The sequence below is a fragment of the Crassostrea angulata genome, chromosome 10 (genome assembly GCF_025612915.1).
Source record: "Crassostrea angulata isolate pt1a10 chromosome 10, ASM2561291v2, whole genome shotgun sequence".
Lineage (NCBI taxonomy): Eukaryota > Metazoa > Mollusca > Bivalvia > Ostreida > Ostreidae > Magallana > Magallana angulata.
Window position 1 is genome coordinate 47,441,230 of NC_069120.1, and position 20,939 is coordinate 47,462,168.

A 20,939-nucleotide genomic window follows, 5' to 3' on the forward strand; every position below is an offset into this window, starting at 1 on the left:
TCTAACGTTTAATACTCTGTCAGAAGCCACCCGTGATGCAAAATAGACCCTTGCATTTCTTTGTTTAACGCTTTTGTTAAGAAATAATTTAATTAGCTGTTCATTCCGATATACATGTATTTACATTCCACATTTTTTCCCATGATGTGTTTATAAAGCTACTGCAAATAACAGCGAACGTAATACACACATGTTGCTGAAAGGTTAAATGAGTTTTATTATAACATCACGAACATTGAAGTTGTTAAAGTGCAAAATGTCACAAGGGAAAATCAAAGTTCACGCTTGTTGTTGTTAAAGTGGCTTTTCATCAACTGAACTTACTTTTAAGATAATAGTAATGTTGTGACATGAATCACATTTGCAGACAACACAAGAGGTTTTAAATATTGAATGCTTATTTTTGGATATTGCCGTCCTATAACACACCAGGCCGTTGAGACAAATTGAATGTGATATTCCCTCTTTGGCATTATGAAGTATATCATCTTATTTTAGCAAAATATGTTAATACAATAAATACGTATTATGTAGTCGCATTTGATTTGATTAAATATTCACATGTCTAAGAAATCATACCTCTGAATCAAGAAGATCTGAAGCAATTTTGCTTACATTAAATTTGTAGAAAATGTTGTGCGTCTTCTTACACCAGGCCGTTGAGACAAATTGAATGTGATATTCCCTCTTTGGCATTATGAAGTATATCATCTTATTTTAGCAAAATATGTTAATACAATAAATACGTATTAATGTAGTCGCATTTGATTTGATTAAATATTCACATGTCTAAGAAATCATACCTCTGAATCAAGAAGATCTGAAGCAATTTTGCTTACATTAAATTTGTAGAAAATGTTGTGCGTCTTCTTACATTATAGTTTCTGTCCTTCTTGTTTTCAAAATACAAACATGGAGAGTTACTGTTTTGCGACACATAAAATCCACATTAGTGTGGAAAGAAACATTCACAACAACAACATTCAATTTTTATGTGTTCAAATGTTCCGAACAAAGTTCACACAGTCATGCCCATTTTAGTGTTGCTTATTTATCATTATGAACAAGAACCCATTCTACCAAGAAAATTCAGGTGTAACATCACAATAAAATATTATACAATTATAGCCTTTTGATGAGGTAAATGCATGGTTTTAATGTCCTGATGAGTATATATCGACCAAGGACGAAGTTGATATACTCTCATCGGGTCTAGAAAAGTATGTATTGACCGAACTCAAAAGGCCATAATTGTTTTATTAAACATGTAATCAATCAAAAAACAATTAAATATTTGACTTCGCTATTGTGACGTCACGATGTCGCACATGCAAAAACCAATTTCTTGTCATTAAATTAGGTTTATAAATTCTTCTCTTTTTTTAGTATAGAATGGTTTATAACAGAATTTATAGTACGCTCATGTGACAGCCGTCGACCAGTCATATGCTTGAAAAAAATACGATATCTTAATAAAAGAAATTATTTCTCTATCTTGAAACCTAGATTTTCAATTTTCAAATGACGAAATATTTTCTTAGTTTATCTCTTTTATGTGACAGCACGCTGATAAACCAAAACATCATTGTATACCTTTTCATCACAAAAATTATTTGATTTAATTTGGCTATTTATTTCAATGACCTGTGGTCTCTGTTGGAATGAAAAAAATCAATGATATTTGACCAAAGTTATCCGCCATATTTATGTTATCAAAATTACTTCCTGTTGTAATTCTGTTATTAAAAAAACTGTTTGTATTAAAAGGGATTAAAAACTATGTCAATTACGATCGCGTGGATTAAATGGATGTACCTTACCTTTGTAGTAACATGGGGATTTGGTATGTTAAACCATTATCATTCTTTAAAACATTTGTCTTAAAAGATATAATCATGATTTATTTTTATCAAACTAGCTCTAGCATGACCATTTTACGAGTAGCGACATGCGTTTTAGAACTAAATGAGAGGATAGATCAAGATGAAAAACAAGAATAAGTTGTGAAACTGTAATATGAGTAACATTAAACTAATCATGATCATTTCTAACCCATTATTAAGAAATGCTAATACCTTATAAGATTCTTTTCGCTAATTCCATAAGTTTAAAATATTGTGCACAGTGTGCGAACACGATACATATAAAATTATGATTCAAACACCCTCTCGCCTATGTTACTATGAAAAGGACAATTATGGATCAAAATCCGTTATAGTTTTAAAAGGTATGTGAATCCTTTGGTTTGCTACAACCAAGGGCAGTTGCTGGTCTCTGCTGACAATACCTGCAGGCATGTTATTTCAGATTTATGTTGCGTCTTAAGTACACATTAGGATACAATTCCAATTTCATCTCGCTTTCCTAGATGTTGGGCCATAACTTCTTTAAGACAGCATGAGTCAGTCTTGCCATAAGACCATCTAAAGTTTGTAAACTTTTGTTTCATGGAACTTTGGGGAAGAGTTGTTACTTTATTTTTTAAATATTGGTAGAATAAAACACGCGTTTCTACAGCCTAGTAAACTAGTTTATTCGATAAACTTTAAAATTCTTATCAGGTAGGGGTAAAATCGTTTATTGATTATAATATCAACTTTCTATGTAGCCCAATACTCTTTTTTCAACAATTCAAATATATATTAAATATATAACACTAAAAAGGCTAACAACGCAAACAATTGAAATTGTATCAGTCTAGCACTACAGGTAGCGAAAAATTATTAATTTTCCCCCTTTCTCAAGTATCTTTTATATATATCTATATATCTATCTATCTATCTATCTATATATATATATAAAGTAAAGGGAAATTCACTTTTGTTGGAGCTCCACCTCCGCCCCGACCGAGGCTTGAACTCACGATCTCTGGAACCCATTCTCCTAGCAGTGAGCGGCCACCGCGCTACCTACTCGGCCATCTTGGCAAGACAAAAATCTTGCTTTCGATGACGAACGGAACCTGGCACGTTAGCCGCGCACTACACAGTCGCTTGAGATACAGGTGGAATACAGTTAAACGACAATCTGAGAGGATTGGAACGATACACATTGCATAGATACACACATATATAATAAGCACACACATTGCAATAACTCTCAAATTGACATACATGTATACCTGCCCATAGTGAATGATATAGATATATATAATAGATATATATAACGCACAGGAAAATTCACTTTTGTTATATAGATAGATAGATAGATAGATAGATAGATAGATAGATAGATAGATAGATAGATAGATAGATAGATAGATAGATAGATAGATAGATAGATAGATAGATAGATATAATTAAGTTTAGGTTTAAAGAACTATATATTGTTTGAACCTTAAATGAACATCGTCATTTTACTGTAATTCTTGTTTTATTTGTACAGATAAACATTTGAAGTTTTTTCATAATTTTACTTTGATTTAAGTGCCCAAATTTTAAAAATATGACATCATAGTTTACCTTTTTCCGCCATTTTCGCATCTTCGGCAAAAAATGGCTTGTTTTCAAGCAGTTTTTCTTTAATAAAACATTGAGCGATTGCTTTAACAAACAAAATGTCATTTTGTTTCGACATGCTTAAATCATAGGTTACGTAATTAGGGGTTTCAAAGGGCCAGAAGTCCAAAACTTTGATTGTTAATATCTAGAAAAAATTTGAAAAGCATTGTTGAACAAAAGTTGCTCAGAATAATGATCTCAACACTATGCTACCCTTAAAAAATTGTTGGTTGCCCCGGTAAGGAGTTTTAGGGTCAGCCCCTAAAACACATTTGTTCAAATATCTTTAGAACGGTCAACAATTCCTTAACACTTGTTGGATAAATTGTGTTTTTATTTACAAGACCTTTTATTTGATAACATAAAAAAGGGTTGGACCCTTAAATAAGGGGTCAGAAGGGCTCATAAGTCATTTTATGATATATCTTTACTGAAAAATAATTCGTTATTAATTATAGAAGCAAAAACGTTCTTTGAACAGCTGTTTATCTATACAGTACCATACCTAAGTCATATGTTATGTAATTAAAGGTTTTAAGGGGACCGAAGTCCTAAACTCTGATCATCAATATCTAGGAGAGAAGGAATATATTAAAAAAAAACAATGTAGAAGAAAAGTTGGTCAAAATAATGTTCTTAACAATATGATACCTTAAAAAAATTGTCGGTGGCCCCGGTAAAGAGTTGATTGGTCGGCCCCTAAAACACAGTTGTTCGGATATTTCCAGAACGGCTAACAATTTGTGAACACTTGTTGAACAAAATATGTTTATATTTGCAAGACCTTTTATTTGATATCAAGAAAATCTGAAAGGGCGAAAAATAAAAATTTGTCACTTCCGGTGGAAACCGGGAGTGAATCTAATTTTTCAAAAATTTGAATTTTTTGATCATATAAAAAACGTGTAGAGTTTATTAAGCTGAATCTGACGCTGAAACCCGTTTGAAAATCAGACAATGCATTACAGAGATATCGGGGTTTAAAAACTGATTTTTCCGGAAATTTTGATTCAACGTTCTTGTTTTAAAAATAGCGTAAATTTCAAACTGAAATTAACTCATACCAAAAATAGTTCAATTTTTGTTAAGTTGTACTGTGACACATTCGGATTTGTTTAAGTCGTTTTTGTTTTTGAACATATTTTATTGTATATATGATATACAAAGGGTTCGAACACAAGTTCTTGCAACTTACTAGTTTCTCACCCACAAGGTTTTTGTTATTTCGTACTTAAAACCAATCGGATTTTGTTAAGTCGTACCAAGAATTATTCGAATTTTTTAAATCTTTTTGTTTAAGTTGCTCTTGTAATTTGTTTAAGAACTCTGCTTCATGCAGGGATATCAAGCTTTACTCTCGACAGTAACGAGAGACCCATTCGTTGCTTTGCAACGAGCTTTGCTCTAGTTTAATTTTGTTATCCTCTTAGACTGATTATCAGTAATCACATTGACGCATGCTTAAATTTTATTTTTTAAACCTACTTGCTTCCCATATAAAAATGACGATATTTTCAGAACTTCAGAAGTATGGAAAATGATTTTCTAGGATATATTATCATAATCAATATTAACAGATAATTTATCAACAAATAAGCCTACAGAACAGTATATCGAGACTGACACTTGCACGAAATGTGTTGCTGGTAATGCTGTTGATGGGAACAACGAAACATGTATGCGGACAAAAGACATCGGCATTAACTCAAACATACACACAACATGGTGGTATGTAGACCTTGGAAATAATTACAGTTTATACAGCATTAGGATTGAATTTCAAAAGGAAACACAATTTGTATCCGGTAAGTAAGTTTTTCTCTCTGAAAATAAGTAAATTTATGCTTCTATAGATATATAATAATCGACGTTTACCTTTAATAAAAGATAAAAGAATGCAAAACTAAAAGAAGCATGTTCCAAAAAAAAATTCCTTGTACTGTCTACAGGCATAATGTTATTTTAAGAAAACTTTTAAAATTGTTTAAGAGCACACACGAAAAGGACGTTTTGCTGGGTTCTCTTTGTATGTCTCTAATACAACTAACAAAGATGACGGCTTTGTTTGCTACCAGAATGAATCGAGAATACCACCCTTGGATTTCAACACAAGCTGTATAACTCATGGGCAATACGTTATATTTTACAATGAAAGAGTGGTTGGAAAAAAATATCCATCAGAGTACCAAACATCAAATGTGATCACAGAGTTGTGCGAAGTAACAGTACAAGGTATTGATATTATTTTTTATCTCTGATTGTTTCAACACTACTTGCAATTTTACATTTGATTATGCGGTACAGATATATAATATTATCATTGGAGACAAACATTCCATCTTAAGGAATGATCGGCATGTGATATCAGTTGTCAACTGTATTTTGTTATGTCAAAAGTTCAACATGCACTAACAGGATAATCGCGCTATTTTGTTGCTTTCCGAAATAGCAAGGAACGAATTAAGGTGGAATAACACACCTAGAAAAAGACAGCCAAAATAACAGTAAATTATTTGATTTTGAAAGATATAACGATAAATAAACTGCACATATATCAAATAGGCGAAAAAAATGCAGTTTGGGGAAAAAATGAATATAAAAAAAAATTCAATTCAGTATGTATATCCAAAGCCCCTGCAGGATTCAAACATGGGATGTACGGATCACAAGCCCGACAATTTATCCACTTAGCTATGGAATGAGTTACATGTTGCCGTCGATAAATCCTTTTAATAAAACAAAAATGTAGCTTCGATCAAAGGTCATCCATTTTGTGATGATGTGTAATTCCACCTTAACTTTACGTTCAGTAGAAGAAGTGTTCTTCCAAACGACATTCTTACAGATGCAAAGAAAAATAAAATATTGTTTAAATCAGTATGTGACTGTATACATGTTTAAATCTCAATCAAATACATTAAAATAATATTCATTACTAATAACTATATTAATTAAAGATTATCATGAAGCTGTCACTGCATAGTAAAGATAGAGCGAAAGGCAATGTGCTCGCAAATAGTGAAATTTGCTGGTTGCATTATACGGCAACAACTCTGATCTCAGCCGTAGCCTATCACAAAAAAGATCGAATCGTCATTTTTTTTTACAAGAGTTGACCTAATAAGCTTAACGTAGGACGGAACTTAATAATATATTGGCTATTTGATACTCGTTATCGTACATAAACACATCAAGAATATGAGACAACTAGAGTAGGGCTGCAGATATGATAATTTTGAATGAATACTTTTTAAACAGCATAAATGTACTTTTTCCCCAATTTTAGAGGGTCAATGTCTTTCGTTTTAGGATGAACATATTACGTAACCTCCCGTCTCGTTATCGATCTGATTTATAAAATTAAACAAAAATACTAGTATATGAATATAACTGCTATTAAATTCCAAATTTATCAACCTCTGCTCACTCTCAGAGTGATAGTGCTAACTTTTAATATTTAAATTAAAAAAAGGTTTGGATGACTGTTGTGATAATTGTATAACATGAATGTCCAAATATATTCATAAGGATAACTCCTTCTTAGAAGTCAACTAATTTGAACAAGAACTATATTTTGACAAAGGATATTATAAATACTAGTATATAAGACATCTCCTCTTACAGTATTCCTATGATAGCGTTTATAAATGGAAATTTGCTGAAATGATTATTTATTGTAAAACAGGTTGTTTGAAACCAGGTGTTTATGGAGAATTCTGTAATGAAACTTGTCCTGACAATTGTCAGGAGAATAGATGTGACATTATAAGTGGTACCTGTTTAGGTTGTAATCCTGGATGGAATGGGACATATTGTAACACAAGTAATACTTTATCATATGATTCGATTTGAATTTCACAACAACAGTCCCTTTCAAACATGTTGAATCACTGTGTTAAATATACAATGTTTTCTATCTAAAGCTTGCCTCGATGGTCATTATGGTCTAAACTGTGCGTTAAAGTGTGTTGGACGATGTAAAGACCATGACCCTTGTAATCACACTACTGGTTTGTGTGACAATGGATGTGCTGACGGTTGGACCGGTGGAAACTGTACAGATGGTTGTAGTGAAAATTTAATATTTTTTTTTAATTTCATGAATATATGGAAATCATTAAATACTTTGCATTTAATAAATTCCATAATTATGAACACATAAAGTTTTGATAAGTAAGTTGATAATGAGTAATTGGTAAAGAATGTTTTAGAATATGTAAACTATATTACATGTTTTAATAGGGATTAAAGATGTGAATGTTTGTCAGATTATTGATTTTTCAAATAGAATGTCATCCAGGAACATACGGACGAAACTGTTTGCAAAAATGCAGTGGAAATTGTTTAAATAACAGAACATGTAATAGAGCAAACGGAACATGTGGCATGGGGTGTGGTTCTGGATATACAGGGGATCTATGTGACAAAGGTTTGACTGGATCAATAGTTTTTTACGAAATCATTGAAATTTTAAAGAGATTACAATAATCGGGAAACTTAAGATACAACGGAAAATTAACAGGTAAAGTCCTATCATATTTCCAATGGGTAAAATATTCTTTACATTGTTTTCCTCTTACAAATCATTCGCTATAGATATTTCAATTAGGGATCATGATATTTCTTCTTGAATTGCAGTGTTTTAATTTCATTAATCAACAGCAAATGAATATGAGTTTCATTTGCGTATATTTATGAACAACCTTGCAAAATAGCTTAATTATTTCCTCAAGAGCTTTTCCCAATGCAGGTTCTATTTACATCTGAAACTATAAACGGTAAAAACACGCAAAAAATGTAATTTGCACTGGAAATAAAATGCAATTGTAAAAATTATTTATCTATTCATTTATTTATTTCGAAGATAATGAACGCCATTTGAATTCTTTTCTTATTTTTAAAATCCAAGTATTGAAATGTAACTTCGGAAATAAACGCGACACTTTCGCAAATAAACGAGGAGTTCTCGCGGATTAACGCAAAACATTTCCAAAATGAGTACATTTCAAATTAAAAGATTTGAATAAAAATGCATTTATATTTGTTAATAATTCTATTATTTACCCTTTGTCATACACGTAACAACATTTTTGAATATTTTATCGCGCGTTTTGTGACAAAGTGTAAAATGGCGGCGTCAGCGTTTGAGGCGGTGCACCAATAGCTGATAAAGTGTTGAAACAAATCCTATGCCGATTTTACTCTAAATAAAATTAACAAAATCCGCTAGAAATGCATTTTGTGAATAAGTAGTCTAGCAACATCAAAAACATCATACGATATTGATGACAATAAATGAAAAAGAAACCACGCCGATAAAAATGGACGACAAATTGTTGAACGGCCCATTTCGGAAAGACGGAAGTTTGGCAACAGGCAACAGGAGTCGTTTGGATGTTAGGAGTCGGCCGATCGTTGGTTTTTAGGGAGAATTTTAAAAACAATACTAGAAATGCACAGGATACATGTTTAGGAAAGTACTATTTTCCAAGACAATTTTTGGAAGTAGAACCTGACTATTATTGTGAACACTGTATAGGCTTTGAAAACGACGTTAAGGCTGTCTATTTTCGGCATTGCACATTGCCCCGCTTGGCAAAACCTGCTGATGTAAATTATTCTGTTACTCAAAAATTTATTTAGCACGCAATTTAAAATTAGGGCAATGTTTAACAAATGGTCAATGGTCAAGATATCAGACAGTAAACAGAATCTATGCATTGCCCTCAGTTTACGCAATGTCGATCCCTTTGTAAACGAACCAAAACTTTTGCGAACACTTTTCATTTTAAACAAGAACCATTGTGAAGAATAATAAATGAAAACTATTACACTTTAGTTTTAAATAATATAGATGAAATATTTTTTTTGTTTTACGGTGATTTATGCATAATATATTTGGATACGATTAAAATTATATAACTTTTTTATGCATGAAGTAAATTTCGTAAAACCTCTAACAAGCATTCATATTGTGTAAAAACATTCGCATTGAATTTTTGCCGACTCTTGTAATAAAACAGGAATTTTGTTGATTATTCTTTCAGTTCAAGCAAAGGAAATATTCAAAACTGTGGTACTGACTTTTAATGACATACAACTACTTGTATGTCGCAAAAGAAGAAGACAAAATCAATTTTTTTTCGAAATTTGAACAATAGTTAAGAAAGTTAATGTTTTTTAAAATAAAACCGCCAAACTAGACGTTGATCTATGACGCAACGATATTTCATATGCGCATTTGAGCATTTATGTCCTAAAATTTTTTTATTGAATTTTGATAAAAATTTAAAGTTCCAATCAGTATTGATATTTAAATATATTGAACTGATATTGGTTAGAAATGTGCTCATTGTTAATCATCAAATAAACAACGTACAAAAGGTTTGCGATGTAACCAGAAAGTTATGAGTTTATTCGAAAACTAAATTGGCTGTCATAGAAACTTACTTTCATTTACTAAGATAGATTATTTAAGGCTTACCTGTGCTCAAGTAAGCTTTCTAATCACCTTTTCTCCGGAGTCCGTCTGTCTCTCCGGCAAAGTTTAAATCATGATCCCAAAAGGTTGGGTGGGCAACAATCAGAGGAGGGGTGAATTTCATTTAGGAATAAGTAGAGAACAATTGTCTAAATCTTCTTCTGAAGAAGTATTTGTCAAGAAAAACTAAAGCTTGTGTAGGATCATCCTCACATTGATTCAAGTTTGTTCAAATCATTATTAGGGTTAAGGTAAGGGTAAGGCTTCTAGAAGCTTAAACTCTTATGTTGGAAAAAATTGAAGTCCTCTAAAATCTTCTAAAAAAGAATAGCCGGCTGGAAAAGCTAAACTTGTGTGGAAACATTCTCGAATAACTTTCATTAAAGTTTCTTATCCGGTGATGGTGGGGGGGGGGGGGGGGGGTTCAATGGTTCAATTCAGCATTGAAAAGAGTCTTAAAATTCTTCTTCACAAGAACTCTAATGCTATAGTTTATGATATTGCTGAATTTCGAATATAGTTATGATTTTAGATTGTTCAAACCATGACCCCAAAACTAATTCTGGATTCTGGGGAAAGATTAAATAACTAGCATATGAATATATGTAATTACTCTATAAAAAGAGTTGCTATGGTTTTGTCTTTGTAAGGCTATATCTTTTGTTCCAATTTGCAATGTTTGTAATTGATTAGATAAGGTTGACCTGAACAGAATGGTGACTTATGTTGCGCGATATGACAACAAAAGTTGACACCTTGCGTTTTCCTTTTTGATGTGTAATTGTTTGTTTGTTGTTATATTTTAGTTTGTGATAATGGAACGTTTGGAACAAATTGTGATAGTAAATGTGGACATTGTTCAGAAAATGTGACGTGCAATTCTCTGAACGGGCGTTGCTACAACGGCTGTGCATTGGGCCATTCAGGAGATTTTTGCAACATAAGTACCGGTAAATACTGAAGTTAGAATGAATGAAGATTATTTGTTTCAATTTAAGTAAAAAAAATCTAATTGATATTTCCTTGCACTTTTTATTGAAACAAAGAATAAGGACTTTTTTTAATCGGATGCAATGTACATGTTGGAGGATTGTTTTGAAGCATGTGACAGGTTATTAAAAGTAAAATGTCTATGTTCTTTACATTGCGATAAAGAGTCTTGTCACAATGTCAACGGATCATGCTTTTGCAAAAATGGAATAAAGGTGGCCTTTGGCTGCAATAAAAGTAAGTGTCTTTCACAAAAATTTAGATTATGATTTTCAATAATCTAAATGGTTCTCAAGAACATAATATACGTAATGTACCAAAAACGTTCATAGAGAAGCTCATTCTGATGTAGAAAGTTTACAATTCAAATAAATTTAATTGTTCATATTTTTTATTTTTGCATGTATACAAATTAAAACTTATACAATGCCCAGTATTAACATTTTGACAACCAGTAAGAAAATGTGATAACAACAGCGAAGTAGTCGCCAGTCAATTTTGTTTAACAAAAGCAATTCAAATACTATATAGTATGTAATGATTATATTTGCATTTGTTTCAGCGTTTATAAGTCCAGAAAAACATGAAACAAACACTTTAACAGCAGTTATTGGTGCGGGAGCAGCAGTTTTTCTTCTAGTCCTTGTTGGAATAATGATATATGTAATCAGGTATATATGTGTAGAGATGAATTATTTAAAATGTTCTTTTACGTCTCATTTTTATCAGAATTAATAACTATTTTGATAGACTTTTTGCAACATAAAATACTCTGTCAGTTTCCAAATACATCACTTCTATAGATTGATTAACGTTTTCGTTATAAAGGCAGAGAAGAAAGAAAAGGAACACGTCAAACGAAGGAACGGAACAAATAGGTTTTTCCACTATGGATGAATCATTGATTAAATGTATTTATTGCATTAAATAGCGTTTACATTTTGTAAATAGGTATAATTTAATGACATGATGTTTTTCATCGTTTGTTTTCAATATTGACATCACTTTTTCATTTTAATATGACTTAAAAATAAGAGGACAATTTAAACGAAATAATAACTGCACAGCCATCTGTTGCTAAAGATAATCAATTTACAGGTGATAAGAAGCAAATACAAAAGACTGGAACCCACAATGTCACATATGATTCATCTTTTAAAGAAAGAGGAGAACCATTTACTCATAAAAAACCAAATAACTTAGATGAATTAATAAAAAGTCTAGCAGAAATCAAAAATACCCAGCTGGATAAAGAATATAAGGCAAGTTAAAAATGCAAAGTTTTATTTTCATTTTTTAACTTTGACAATGAATGGAATTGCAATTTTTCGAATAGTAATATTACATATCAATATTCTTAAAAATTAATACACACAGAAAACTCCAAAGGGAGAGCTACACCCATGTGTTGCAGGGAAAAGTGAAGACAACCTATCAAAAAATAGATACACTACGATATTTCCATGTGAGTCTACACACGTATACAAGTTTTAGACAATTTTCTTTTGTGGTTATTCAAGTTTCGCTCACAATTTAGTACTGATTATTTCAATGCATATATATTGTATTAACTGCTTTTATTGGTTTTTAAAGAAATATTAATAGGCAACATATAGAGAATATAGTACATTAATACAAGACGGGCCAAAAAAAAGAGTTCTATTCGTACTATAACATGTACTATAGTTAGTCTATATATGTGTTACTTTACTTGAGCATTATTTTATTCTTTCAAAGATGATCACTCTCGTGTTGTTCTAAACACCTCGACGAATGAATCGGACTACATAAATGCCAACTATATTGAGGCAAGCTTTTAACATTGTTGTAGGACAAGATAACCTGTGTAAACTCTTTTCCTTTTATTTATTACATACTTAGTAATAAATACAGTTTTTTTGCACATGTGATACAGATGACATCACAAATTCCGTATCGGCCTCCGGGGCTGATACAGGTTATCAGCCCTCCAGGGCTGATACGGATCCGTATCACACCCCTTGCGGAACACCTCTGCCTCTTTCCGTTTCGGCATTTGTGCATGTTTACAGACGAAAAATGAAACATTTTCTAGCAGTTGAAATTTTTAAATGCAGTTAAAAACTTTAGTTTTCGAGCATTTAATTTGAAGAAGATCTCATATTTTTATTTAATACGTGTACAGACTACTGTCAAATAATATTTAAAATAAATTTGTTCAAGTTGATGCATTTTTACATAATTTGTTACTAAGTATGTAATAAATATAATAATAAATACCCTTTTTCCATTTCACAGCCGGTATCAGCCCTCGACCAATATCATCCCTCGGGCTGATATTGGAGTCTTGGACTGATACACGCTGTGATATGGAAAAGGGTATGTATTATTCTCTATGTATTATTTTATGGAAAAAAAAGTATGTATCTCAATCCTTTTGGTAGGATGTGTTTGGAAAGAAAAAGTACTTAGCAACACAAGGTAATTTGAAATCTTTAGCATTAGATGATTAAAACTGGTCGATTTCAATCCGTATGATAATTTTCCCATTATTTCTTTTAAATAACAAGGACCAAAGAATAGTACTACTGTTGATTTCTGGAGAATGGTGTGGCAAGAAAACGCACGAATCATTGTTTGTCTAACAAATCTCAGCGAATCCAAAACTGTACGTTTTCATTTTAATGTTCTATACGATTTCAAAAAGATTTATAGTTAAATTGCTTTAATTGTAGGATGTCGTTGTATTGCTTTAATTGTAGGATAAAGTTATTGTTCTTTTCATGCTGTGTTTAGAAAAAATGTGCTAAGTATTGGCCGGACCTGAATGACAAGCACATGGAAGGTGTCATCAGCATTCGCTGCCTGAAAGAGCAAACCTATGCTGAAAATATAATCAGACATCTGAGAATTAACAAAAGAACAGTAAGGCCCTTCTTGATTTTGCTTGTTTGATAGTGTGAGCTACTGTTTTTAGCTCAAGTGAGTTTTTCTGATCAAAGCAGTATGTGCAGGATAAAATGTTTTATGCCCCAAAATTTAAAGTTATGAATAGAGCTTTAGAAGTTTGCTTAAAGATAGGTTAACATATATCTGGTTCAAATTTATAAAGATGAATTGTCTAATCGGTGGCATACCAGAAATATAATATTTAAAAAATGAACTAATTTTACAGAATGTAAGAATTTTAGACAGAAATTGGGTATTTTCCATCTGTTTTTCGAAAAAGAACTTCATCGAGCGCTTGCCTGATCCAACACCATTTTTTTATGATATGCAAAATAATATGAACAATAGTATATGTAAAAATGGTTTTGGAGCAAAGGTGCGCTCTCCTACTTATGAATATGAAGAAAAACTGAAATATTTTCATGGGGTTTTTTTGGAAAATGTGCGAAATGGCCCATTTAAGTGACGTCACAGAAACACGAGGAATAATCAATATTGTTAAACTTTTAAATTTCTGTAACTGGCATTTTCAGTTTTATGTATTATCAAGATTTCTATATATATTATAAGTGTTTTTTTAAATTGTAAAAATTGGGGGCAGAAACTAGACCTTATCAAATATGGTTTTTTGTCCGCTGTAGGTCATTGTCATCGTTGACGTTGTTGTTGTAAACTTTTTACCGTTTAATATTCTTCTCCAGAAACAGTGTGACACATTTAATCAATCTTACAAAAAATATTTTTGAGGGAAGGGCCCTCAAGACTTTAAAGGGGAGATCATTAAGAATTATTGGAAAATTGTCTGTATTTTTAACAAATCTTCTTCACAAAAACCAGTTGGACAGAAACTATGTAACTTGAATGGAAGGTTATTTAGAATTTGTTCAATTCGTGATTCAAAGGGGTAGGGCGGGGCCACAATGTGGGTCAAACCTTTACATTAAAGAATAAGAGAGAAAAGTCTTTTAAAATTTTCAAAAACAATTTCGCCAGAAAAGCTGTCACTTGTGTGGATAAATCCTTGGGTAGTGTAGATTCAAGTTGTTTAAACATGGTCCCTTGGGGTAAGATTGGGCCACAATAGCGTGCGTGTGGAATTCTTACATATGAATAGTAATAGTGGAAATTTCTTATCACATTTATTAGATACACTATGTATCATGATATTCAGTGTTTAAAGGGGCATGGTCATGATCAAATTCGATTTTTCTGTTTTTATTTTTTACAATACTTTATCCTTGCATTTCTAACGATTAAACAAATTTTTGAAAGCCAGTCAAAGAATTATAAGCAAGAAACATAGATCAAAAATTTTCCCTATGTAAACAAGACTCTTGCCATGTTTTTGTTAATATTGGTTCAATATGCTAGTAAAAATTCTTTTTTAAGCTAATGTTAGATAAAAACATAATCAGAGCTTTGTTTACATCTCAAAGAACTGTGAGCTTGTATCTCGCTTAAAACTCGACGAATTTAATTTTGGTTGACTATGATAAATTTCTTACTGAAGCATTGTTAACATTAAAATCGGAAAAATAAATTTTGACCAAAATCGTGACGATGCTCCTTCAAAGCTTAAAGTATCATTGTCTTAGAATACCTATCTCTATACATTATCATGCACATTTCCTAAGGAAAATACAGAGCGAGACGTGTTCATGTTTCACTACACACAGTGGCCAGACCACGGGGTCCCAGAACCACTCAGTCTAGTGGTGTTCCATCGTCACGTGATGAAAACTGCAGAGGAACATCACATGGAATGTATCGTTGTTCACTGCAGGTAATTGTATAGTAAAACAGTCTTGTGTTTATTGCATTATGGTTGTATGTAATGACTGGGTCCTAATATATGACTATTCATACAGTGCAGGTATCGGCAGAACTGGGACGTTCATAGCATTAGATGCCTTGTATAATAAAGGGGAGAGAACTGGAAAAGTAAACGTACCACAGTATGTAGAGAAGATGAGGAATGACAGGATGAATATGATACAAGGAGAAGTAAGTGACTAGAAATCGTTAGATAAAAGTAAGAATTCTTTGTCGTCTATATCCATTATAGCGAATGTGGGTATATTGATTCGTTTAAAGGTAAAAAATATTCCTTTTTAAGAAATGATCGGCGTGTGATTTTAATGATCAGTACCGTAAAATGTCTTTTTCAATGTATTTAAAGATTGACTATCAGAGTTCTTTTTACCATTAAGAATTTGAATATTTTCACCAGGATCAATACAAGACCGTGTATATGGCGTTACTTGAGGCTTTCAGAGGACGACTCCGTGCTGTACCAGTAGATTTTTTTCTCAAGGAATTTCAGGATCACTCTTGTTACTTGAACCACGGAGACGTCTCCAAAAAATCACCATTTGCACTAGAGTTTGAGGTACTTTGAAATACATGTAAAAGTAAATGTCAGTCCATATCATAAAATTTGTTCATTGTTCACCATATATTTCAGCGAGCATTTCTGAGAATTCTTCTGATTTTTGTTTTTAAAATATTTTTAATATTTTGACATATTTGCAAAAACCAGGCAGCTAATTTGATCTAAACTTGGGAACAAGGCAGACATATTTTTTAATTGAGGACCATGCACTATTCACTGAAATAAAAAATGATTATAAAATATGAAGAATAGATTGTGAAGAAAACAGATCAGCGTGCTTTCCAGCTGTAAATTTCAATTTTTCTCATCAATTTCTTTATGTGACTAGAAGAGAGGTTTTCCAATAAAATATAAATGCTTTGTTTGTTTTGGTTTTTAGGATGGGTTGTTTTTTGGTTTATATTAAGATGCTTATTTAATTTTGGAAGATATATGTTTATGTGTATGTTTGGTCTTAATCAATGTATTGCCAATTTACAAAATTAAGTTAACTTAGATGATGTGATCCAATTGATTGGCGTCTTCTTGTAACTGCGTTTCAAACATTACTGTACGCCTTTAGGAACTAGTGTACTTTAAAAAAGTGTATACACATGAGGATTTTTAACCTGGGGTTTTGGAAGGTATTTGTATCTTGTTTTTTTTCTGAAGATGGAACATGTTAATGTCTGGTATAAGTCAATGTATACAGAATTATTCTGTATAATTATAAATTTGACACACTTATGTTAACTAAGTAAACAAACTTCAGAAAATTAGATAAGTTAGATGACAGGATTCTTCCTTTAATTGCGTATATAACATTACTGTTTGCCTTTTAGGAATTGTTGTCCTTTAGAAAAGTGTATACACGTGGCGATTTTAAATCTGGAATGTCGAACGTTTCAGCAAACTATGTTCCAAATGTCTTACCGGGTGAGTTGTCTGCTCATATGCATATTGAATGAAGTTCATGAAGAACAATAAAAACAGCTGAAGTCTTTTTACTTTATTTTCTCTCTCAACCATCTTTTCACTTAAAATGTGGACATGAAATGATTTTATCAATCATATATGCATTTTGAAAGAATGTCATGAAGAACAATAAATACAGCTAGAAGTCTTTTTTTAACTTATTTCCTCGAAATGTGGGCATGAAGTGATTTTATCAATTATATGTTTGTTTAGGGTTACTTTACACTAAATTTTTTTGCATGTTTCATATGAATGCAGTTGAGAGATATATCTGTCCATTAACAAATTCAACAGAAAGTTTATATTACAACGCAGTCTGTTTACAGGTATAGAAATATACAATAATAACAGTGAAAAGAAATGAGACTTTACAAAATTATATCTGACTTTTCCTGCCTCTAAGTAAATGTATAATTTTCTTATGCATGCAAATTCAAGTATTCTTGTATTTGAAGAGGAACAACAATTATCCCCTACATCTAAGCGATGACAATCAGATTTTTGCTCCAACTCTTGATAGTCAAAAAGATAATGATCTCTTTAAACATCCTTTGGTTATCAATATAGATTGACATCACTTGAAAACTTAGAAGTGTTTTTTGAATTGCAGTCGTTTACACGATGTGACCTATTCATCAGTGCCCAGTTCCCTCTACCGGACTACACAGAACATTTCCTGACTCTTGTGAAGACTTACTTTACATGTACCATCGTATCGCTGTTTCCTCTAGAGGAAGTGAAATCGGTACAGTCTTACATTCTTTTAAGGAGAATACTCCTGTATATACCATAATAGTAAATAAGTAAATTTGCAATTACATTTACTTAGATTTTTACGTTTTACATACTGGGTATTACATGCAGATATGAAAGATATTTGATATGTCATATTGCAGACTTCTTTTTGGCTACCAACCAAGAATCAACAAAAAACAGTTGGGCCTTTTACAGTCAAATTGGCTGAGAGTACACAGGCAAAATATGTGGCCAAGACTTACATTACACTACAGCAAAAGGTTTGTTTCTCAGTTCTGCAAGATACCAATGATTATCAGTATAACGACGGAACAAATGAATAAAATAATACATAATGAAATAATCCTTGTCAATCTTTACAGGGAGGAAGCAGCATGCGAGTTGCCGTACTCGAGTGTAGATGGTGGGAAGATGAGTTTGACAGCAAGAGTAGAAGAATACTGATTGACCTTGTTCAAGAAGCCAAAATAGAGGAAAGGACCCATCCTACTGGGAGAATACTTGTCCTCTCCAGGTTTGATATATTCAAGCATACGCTCTTTCATTATGAACAAATTCCCAAACAATATGATTCAACTGTCTAGTATTTAGTATACTGTCTAGTATCTGTTTTGATATATACTAGTAGAAGAGTTGATTCATCCAACTTAATGCCCATCAGAGTAGCAAAGATAAATTGATATATAAGTTTGTTAACAGTGATGGTGCCAAACGATGTGGTTCATTCTGAACTGTATTTAATGCCCTGGAACAAATGATGATGGATGAAGAAGTGGATTTATTCACCATCACAAGACAGCTTCAGACACGGAGACCAGAATTCTTGTCCAGTCTGGTAACATTTAACCGTTTTTATACATTGCAGCTGTCGTGATTATTCCATGTTGTTATGTTCAGAAAATCAGTGATGATATTAATTTTTGTATTACATATTTGATGACTGAAATCGATCATTACAGTTAATGTCACAGCAAAGGCTTTTCTATATAGTAATAAACATAATGTTTTCATATTTAAATTGCATCAAGAAAGCAGCATATGTGTATGAACAAGACGTATAATTTGTTTATTATATTTCTTTTTTAAGAAGGAGTATAATTGTGTTAACTATTTTGTTTTGGTCTTTTTAGGAGGAATACCAATTTTGTTTCGACACGATTTCAGACTACTTACAGAATGACACTTTGTATGCAAACGTTTAGACTTTTTGGAAAATATTTCCGAGCGTTGTTCCACAAAACAATTTTATTTAGTGCTCAGAATCTAGTACATGTATACAACATTCTGGAAACAGTCTGTGATGAACAATAGTTTTATACTACATTAGATTTTTAACATTCAAATGAAAAATGTGTTGTTTTTACTATCAGAATTGTGTTCTATTCATTTATGTAAAATGATATCTGATCATTGAATTAATTTAGATGAATTTAGCATTTGTTTTTAACTTTTAAACTTTGAATAATTTGATTCAATGAAAATACACGCTAACTGTTTCATGCTGTTAAGTTCACATTTTAGAAAGTGCCATCTTAGTTGCACATCATTGTTGTAGTCTTAATTGTTGGTTGTTAAAAAATGTTGATTTGTTGCAGTTGTTTATGTGCTTATTTGTTAGGTTTTCTTTATTGTTGAATTTAGTAAGTATTTTTAGAATATCGTCAATTGTTTTCCACGTAATTTCATGTCAAGCAGAACATAAATTCCTACATTTTGTACTAGTACTGACATAGTTTATGTTTGTTAATGATTATTTTTTATCAATTTGATTAAAACCGAATCTCTTATATCCGCTTCTACAAATTTATTTATAAAATTATTTTTGTATATTTTAATATTTGCCTTGTTTTGAGATTTAAAATCTACAGTGTTTTAAAATGATTTGTTTGATATTTGTAAAATTTGCATCAAATGCTGTTAAATAGTTTATGCAATACAACAAATTAGCGCTACATGTATAAGATACTTGTTTTCATGATAAACCCACGTATACTGTCCGTTTGTTGATTTTCCTACTGAATGGATACTATACTAATAGATAGTCATAGAACATAAAGCGATATTTGAAATGTAATTCAAATAATCATCTTGACTATATCGGCAAAGATCACGTTAAAAAATGAACATTGTACACTTTAAGTTAACTTTCATCAACAAAGAGAAATCATAAAAAATTAAGACAAATTAAAAATGTAAAATTATAGGATTCTGATCCAACTATGTAAAAATCATATTGCTGGTTTGTACAGTCTACATATGTTTTTGACGTTTTGGTACATAATTAACTGTCCATTTGCCAAGAGGACAGGAGTAATATCTGCAATCATGGTCTGTTGACCCCTAAGATTTGATCTACGTGTATATATACATGTAACAAGAATCCCCTCCCTCCCACCTCCCACACACGCATCTCTGTCGTTACGCCCCCTCCCCGTCCATACCCCGACTCCATATGCATGCATGGTGTCGCGCTTTCTTAAAAGAAATATATTAGTGTAGCGGCTTAGGTCAATATTTCAGCAAAATATTTCACTTGTGGAGACAAGCACCAAATTTTGCATGAAGGTTCCTTGAACATAACTTTATTTTCTGTGAAATTATGAAAAAGAATTTGTTGTATGATATAATTTGATGTTCATTTCATATATGAACACTCTGCGCATGCGTATAAAAACATGCTGCAGCTCATTTTTGAATGTACATGATCTAATTGTCTAAGCAGTTGCACTGCAAAGAGCAGTGCAAAATAATTCGGACTTGAAACATTTGCATTCCCCAACACAACTAATATTACATCAACATTTCAGTAGTTTTTGACATGAAACTGCAATTGATGGTCAGGATGTCCCGTGTGAAACCAATAAATCGCAATCTTATCCCAACCCATCGGGAAGGGGATGCTGTGGTTTTTTACTTACATAGTAACTGACCCAATGTA

At 31.8% G+C, this 20,939-nt stretch overlaps 1 protein-coding gene, 1 long non-coding RNA gene and 1 pseudogene across 2 annotated transcripts; all 3 read left to right on the top strand.

Moving 5' to 3' along the window:
* Nucleotides 1-1,730: 1,730 nt before the first annotated feature.
* LOC128164413 (neurogenic locus notch homolog protein 1-like) lies at nucleotides 1,731-10,925 on the top strand. Its single transcript, XM_052828209.1, has 6 exons — nucleotides 1,731-1,843; nucleotides 5,078-5,305; nucleotides 5,490-5,732; nucleotides 7,186-7,323; nucleotides 7,424-7,929; nucleotides 10,788-10,925. The coding sequence occupies exons 1-5, from the start codon at nucleotides 1,780-1,782 to the stop codon at nucleotides 7,660-7,662; spliced, it is 912 nt and encodes a 303-aa protein (XP_052684169.1). The 5' UTR covers nucleotides 1,731-1,779; the 3' UTR covers nucleotides 7,663-7,929; nucleotides 10,788-10,925.
* Nucleotides 10,926-11,533: 608 nt separating this feature from the next.
* On the top strand, nucleotides 11,534-12,238 carry LOC128164415 (uncharacterized). Its single transcript, XR_008240936.1, has 3 exons — nucleotides 11,534-11,642; nucleotides 11,800-11,882; nucleotides 12,070-12,238. It is a non-coding gene; the product is annotated as an uncharacterized LOC128164415 (long non-coding RNA).
* A 114-nt stretch (nucleotides 12,239-12,352) lies between these two features.
* Nucleotides 12,353-19,285, top strand: LOC128164414 (receptor-type tyrosine-protein phosphatase alpha-like; annotated as a pseudogene).
* The last annotated feature ends 1,654 nt before the right edge of the window (nucleotides 19,286-20,939 follow it).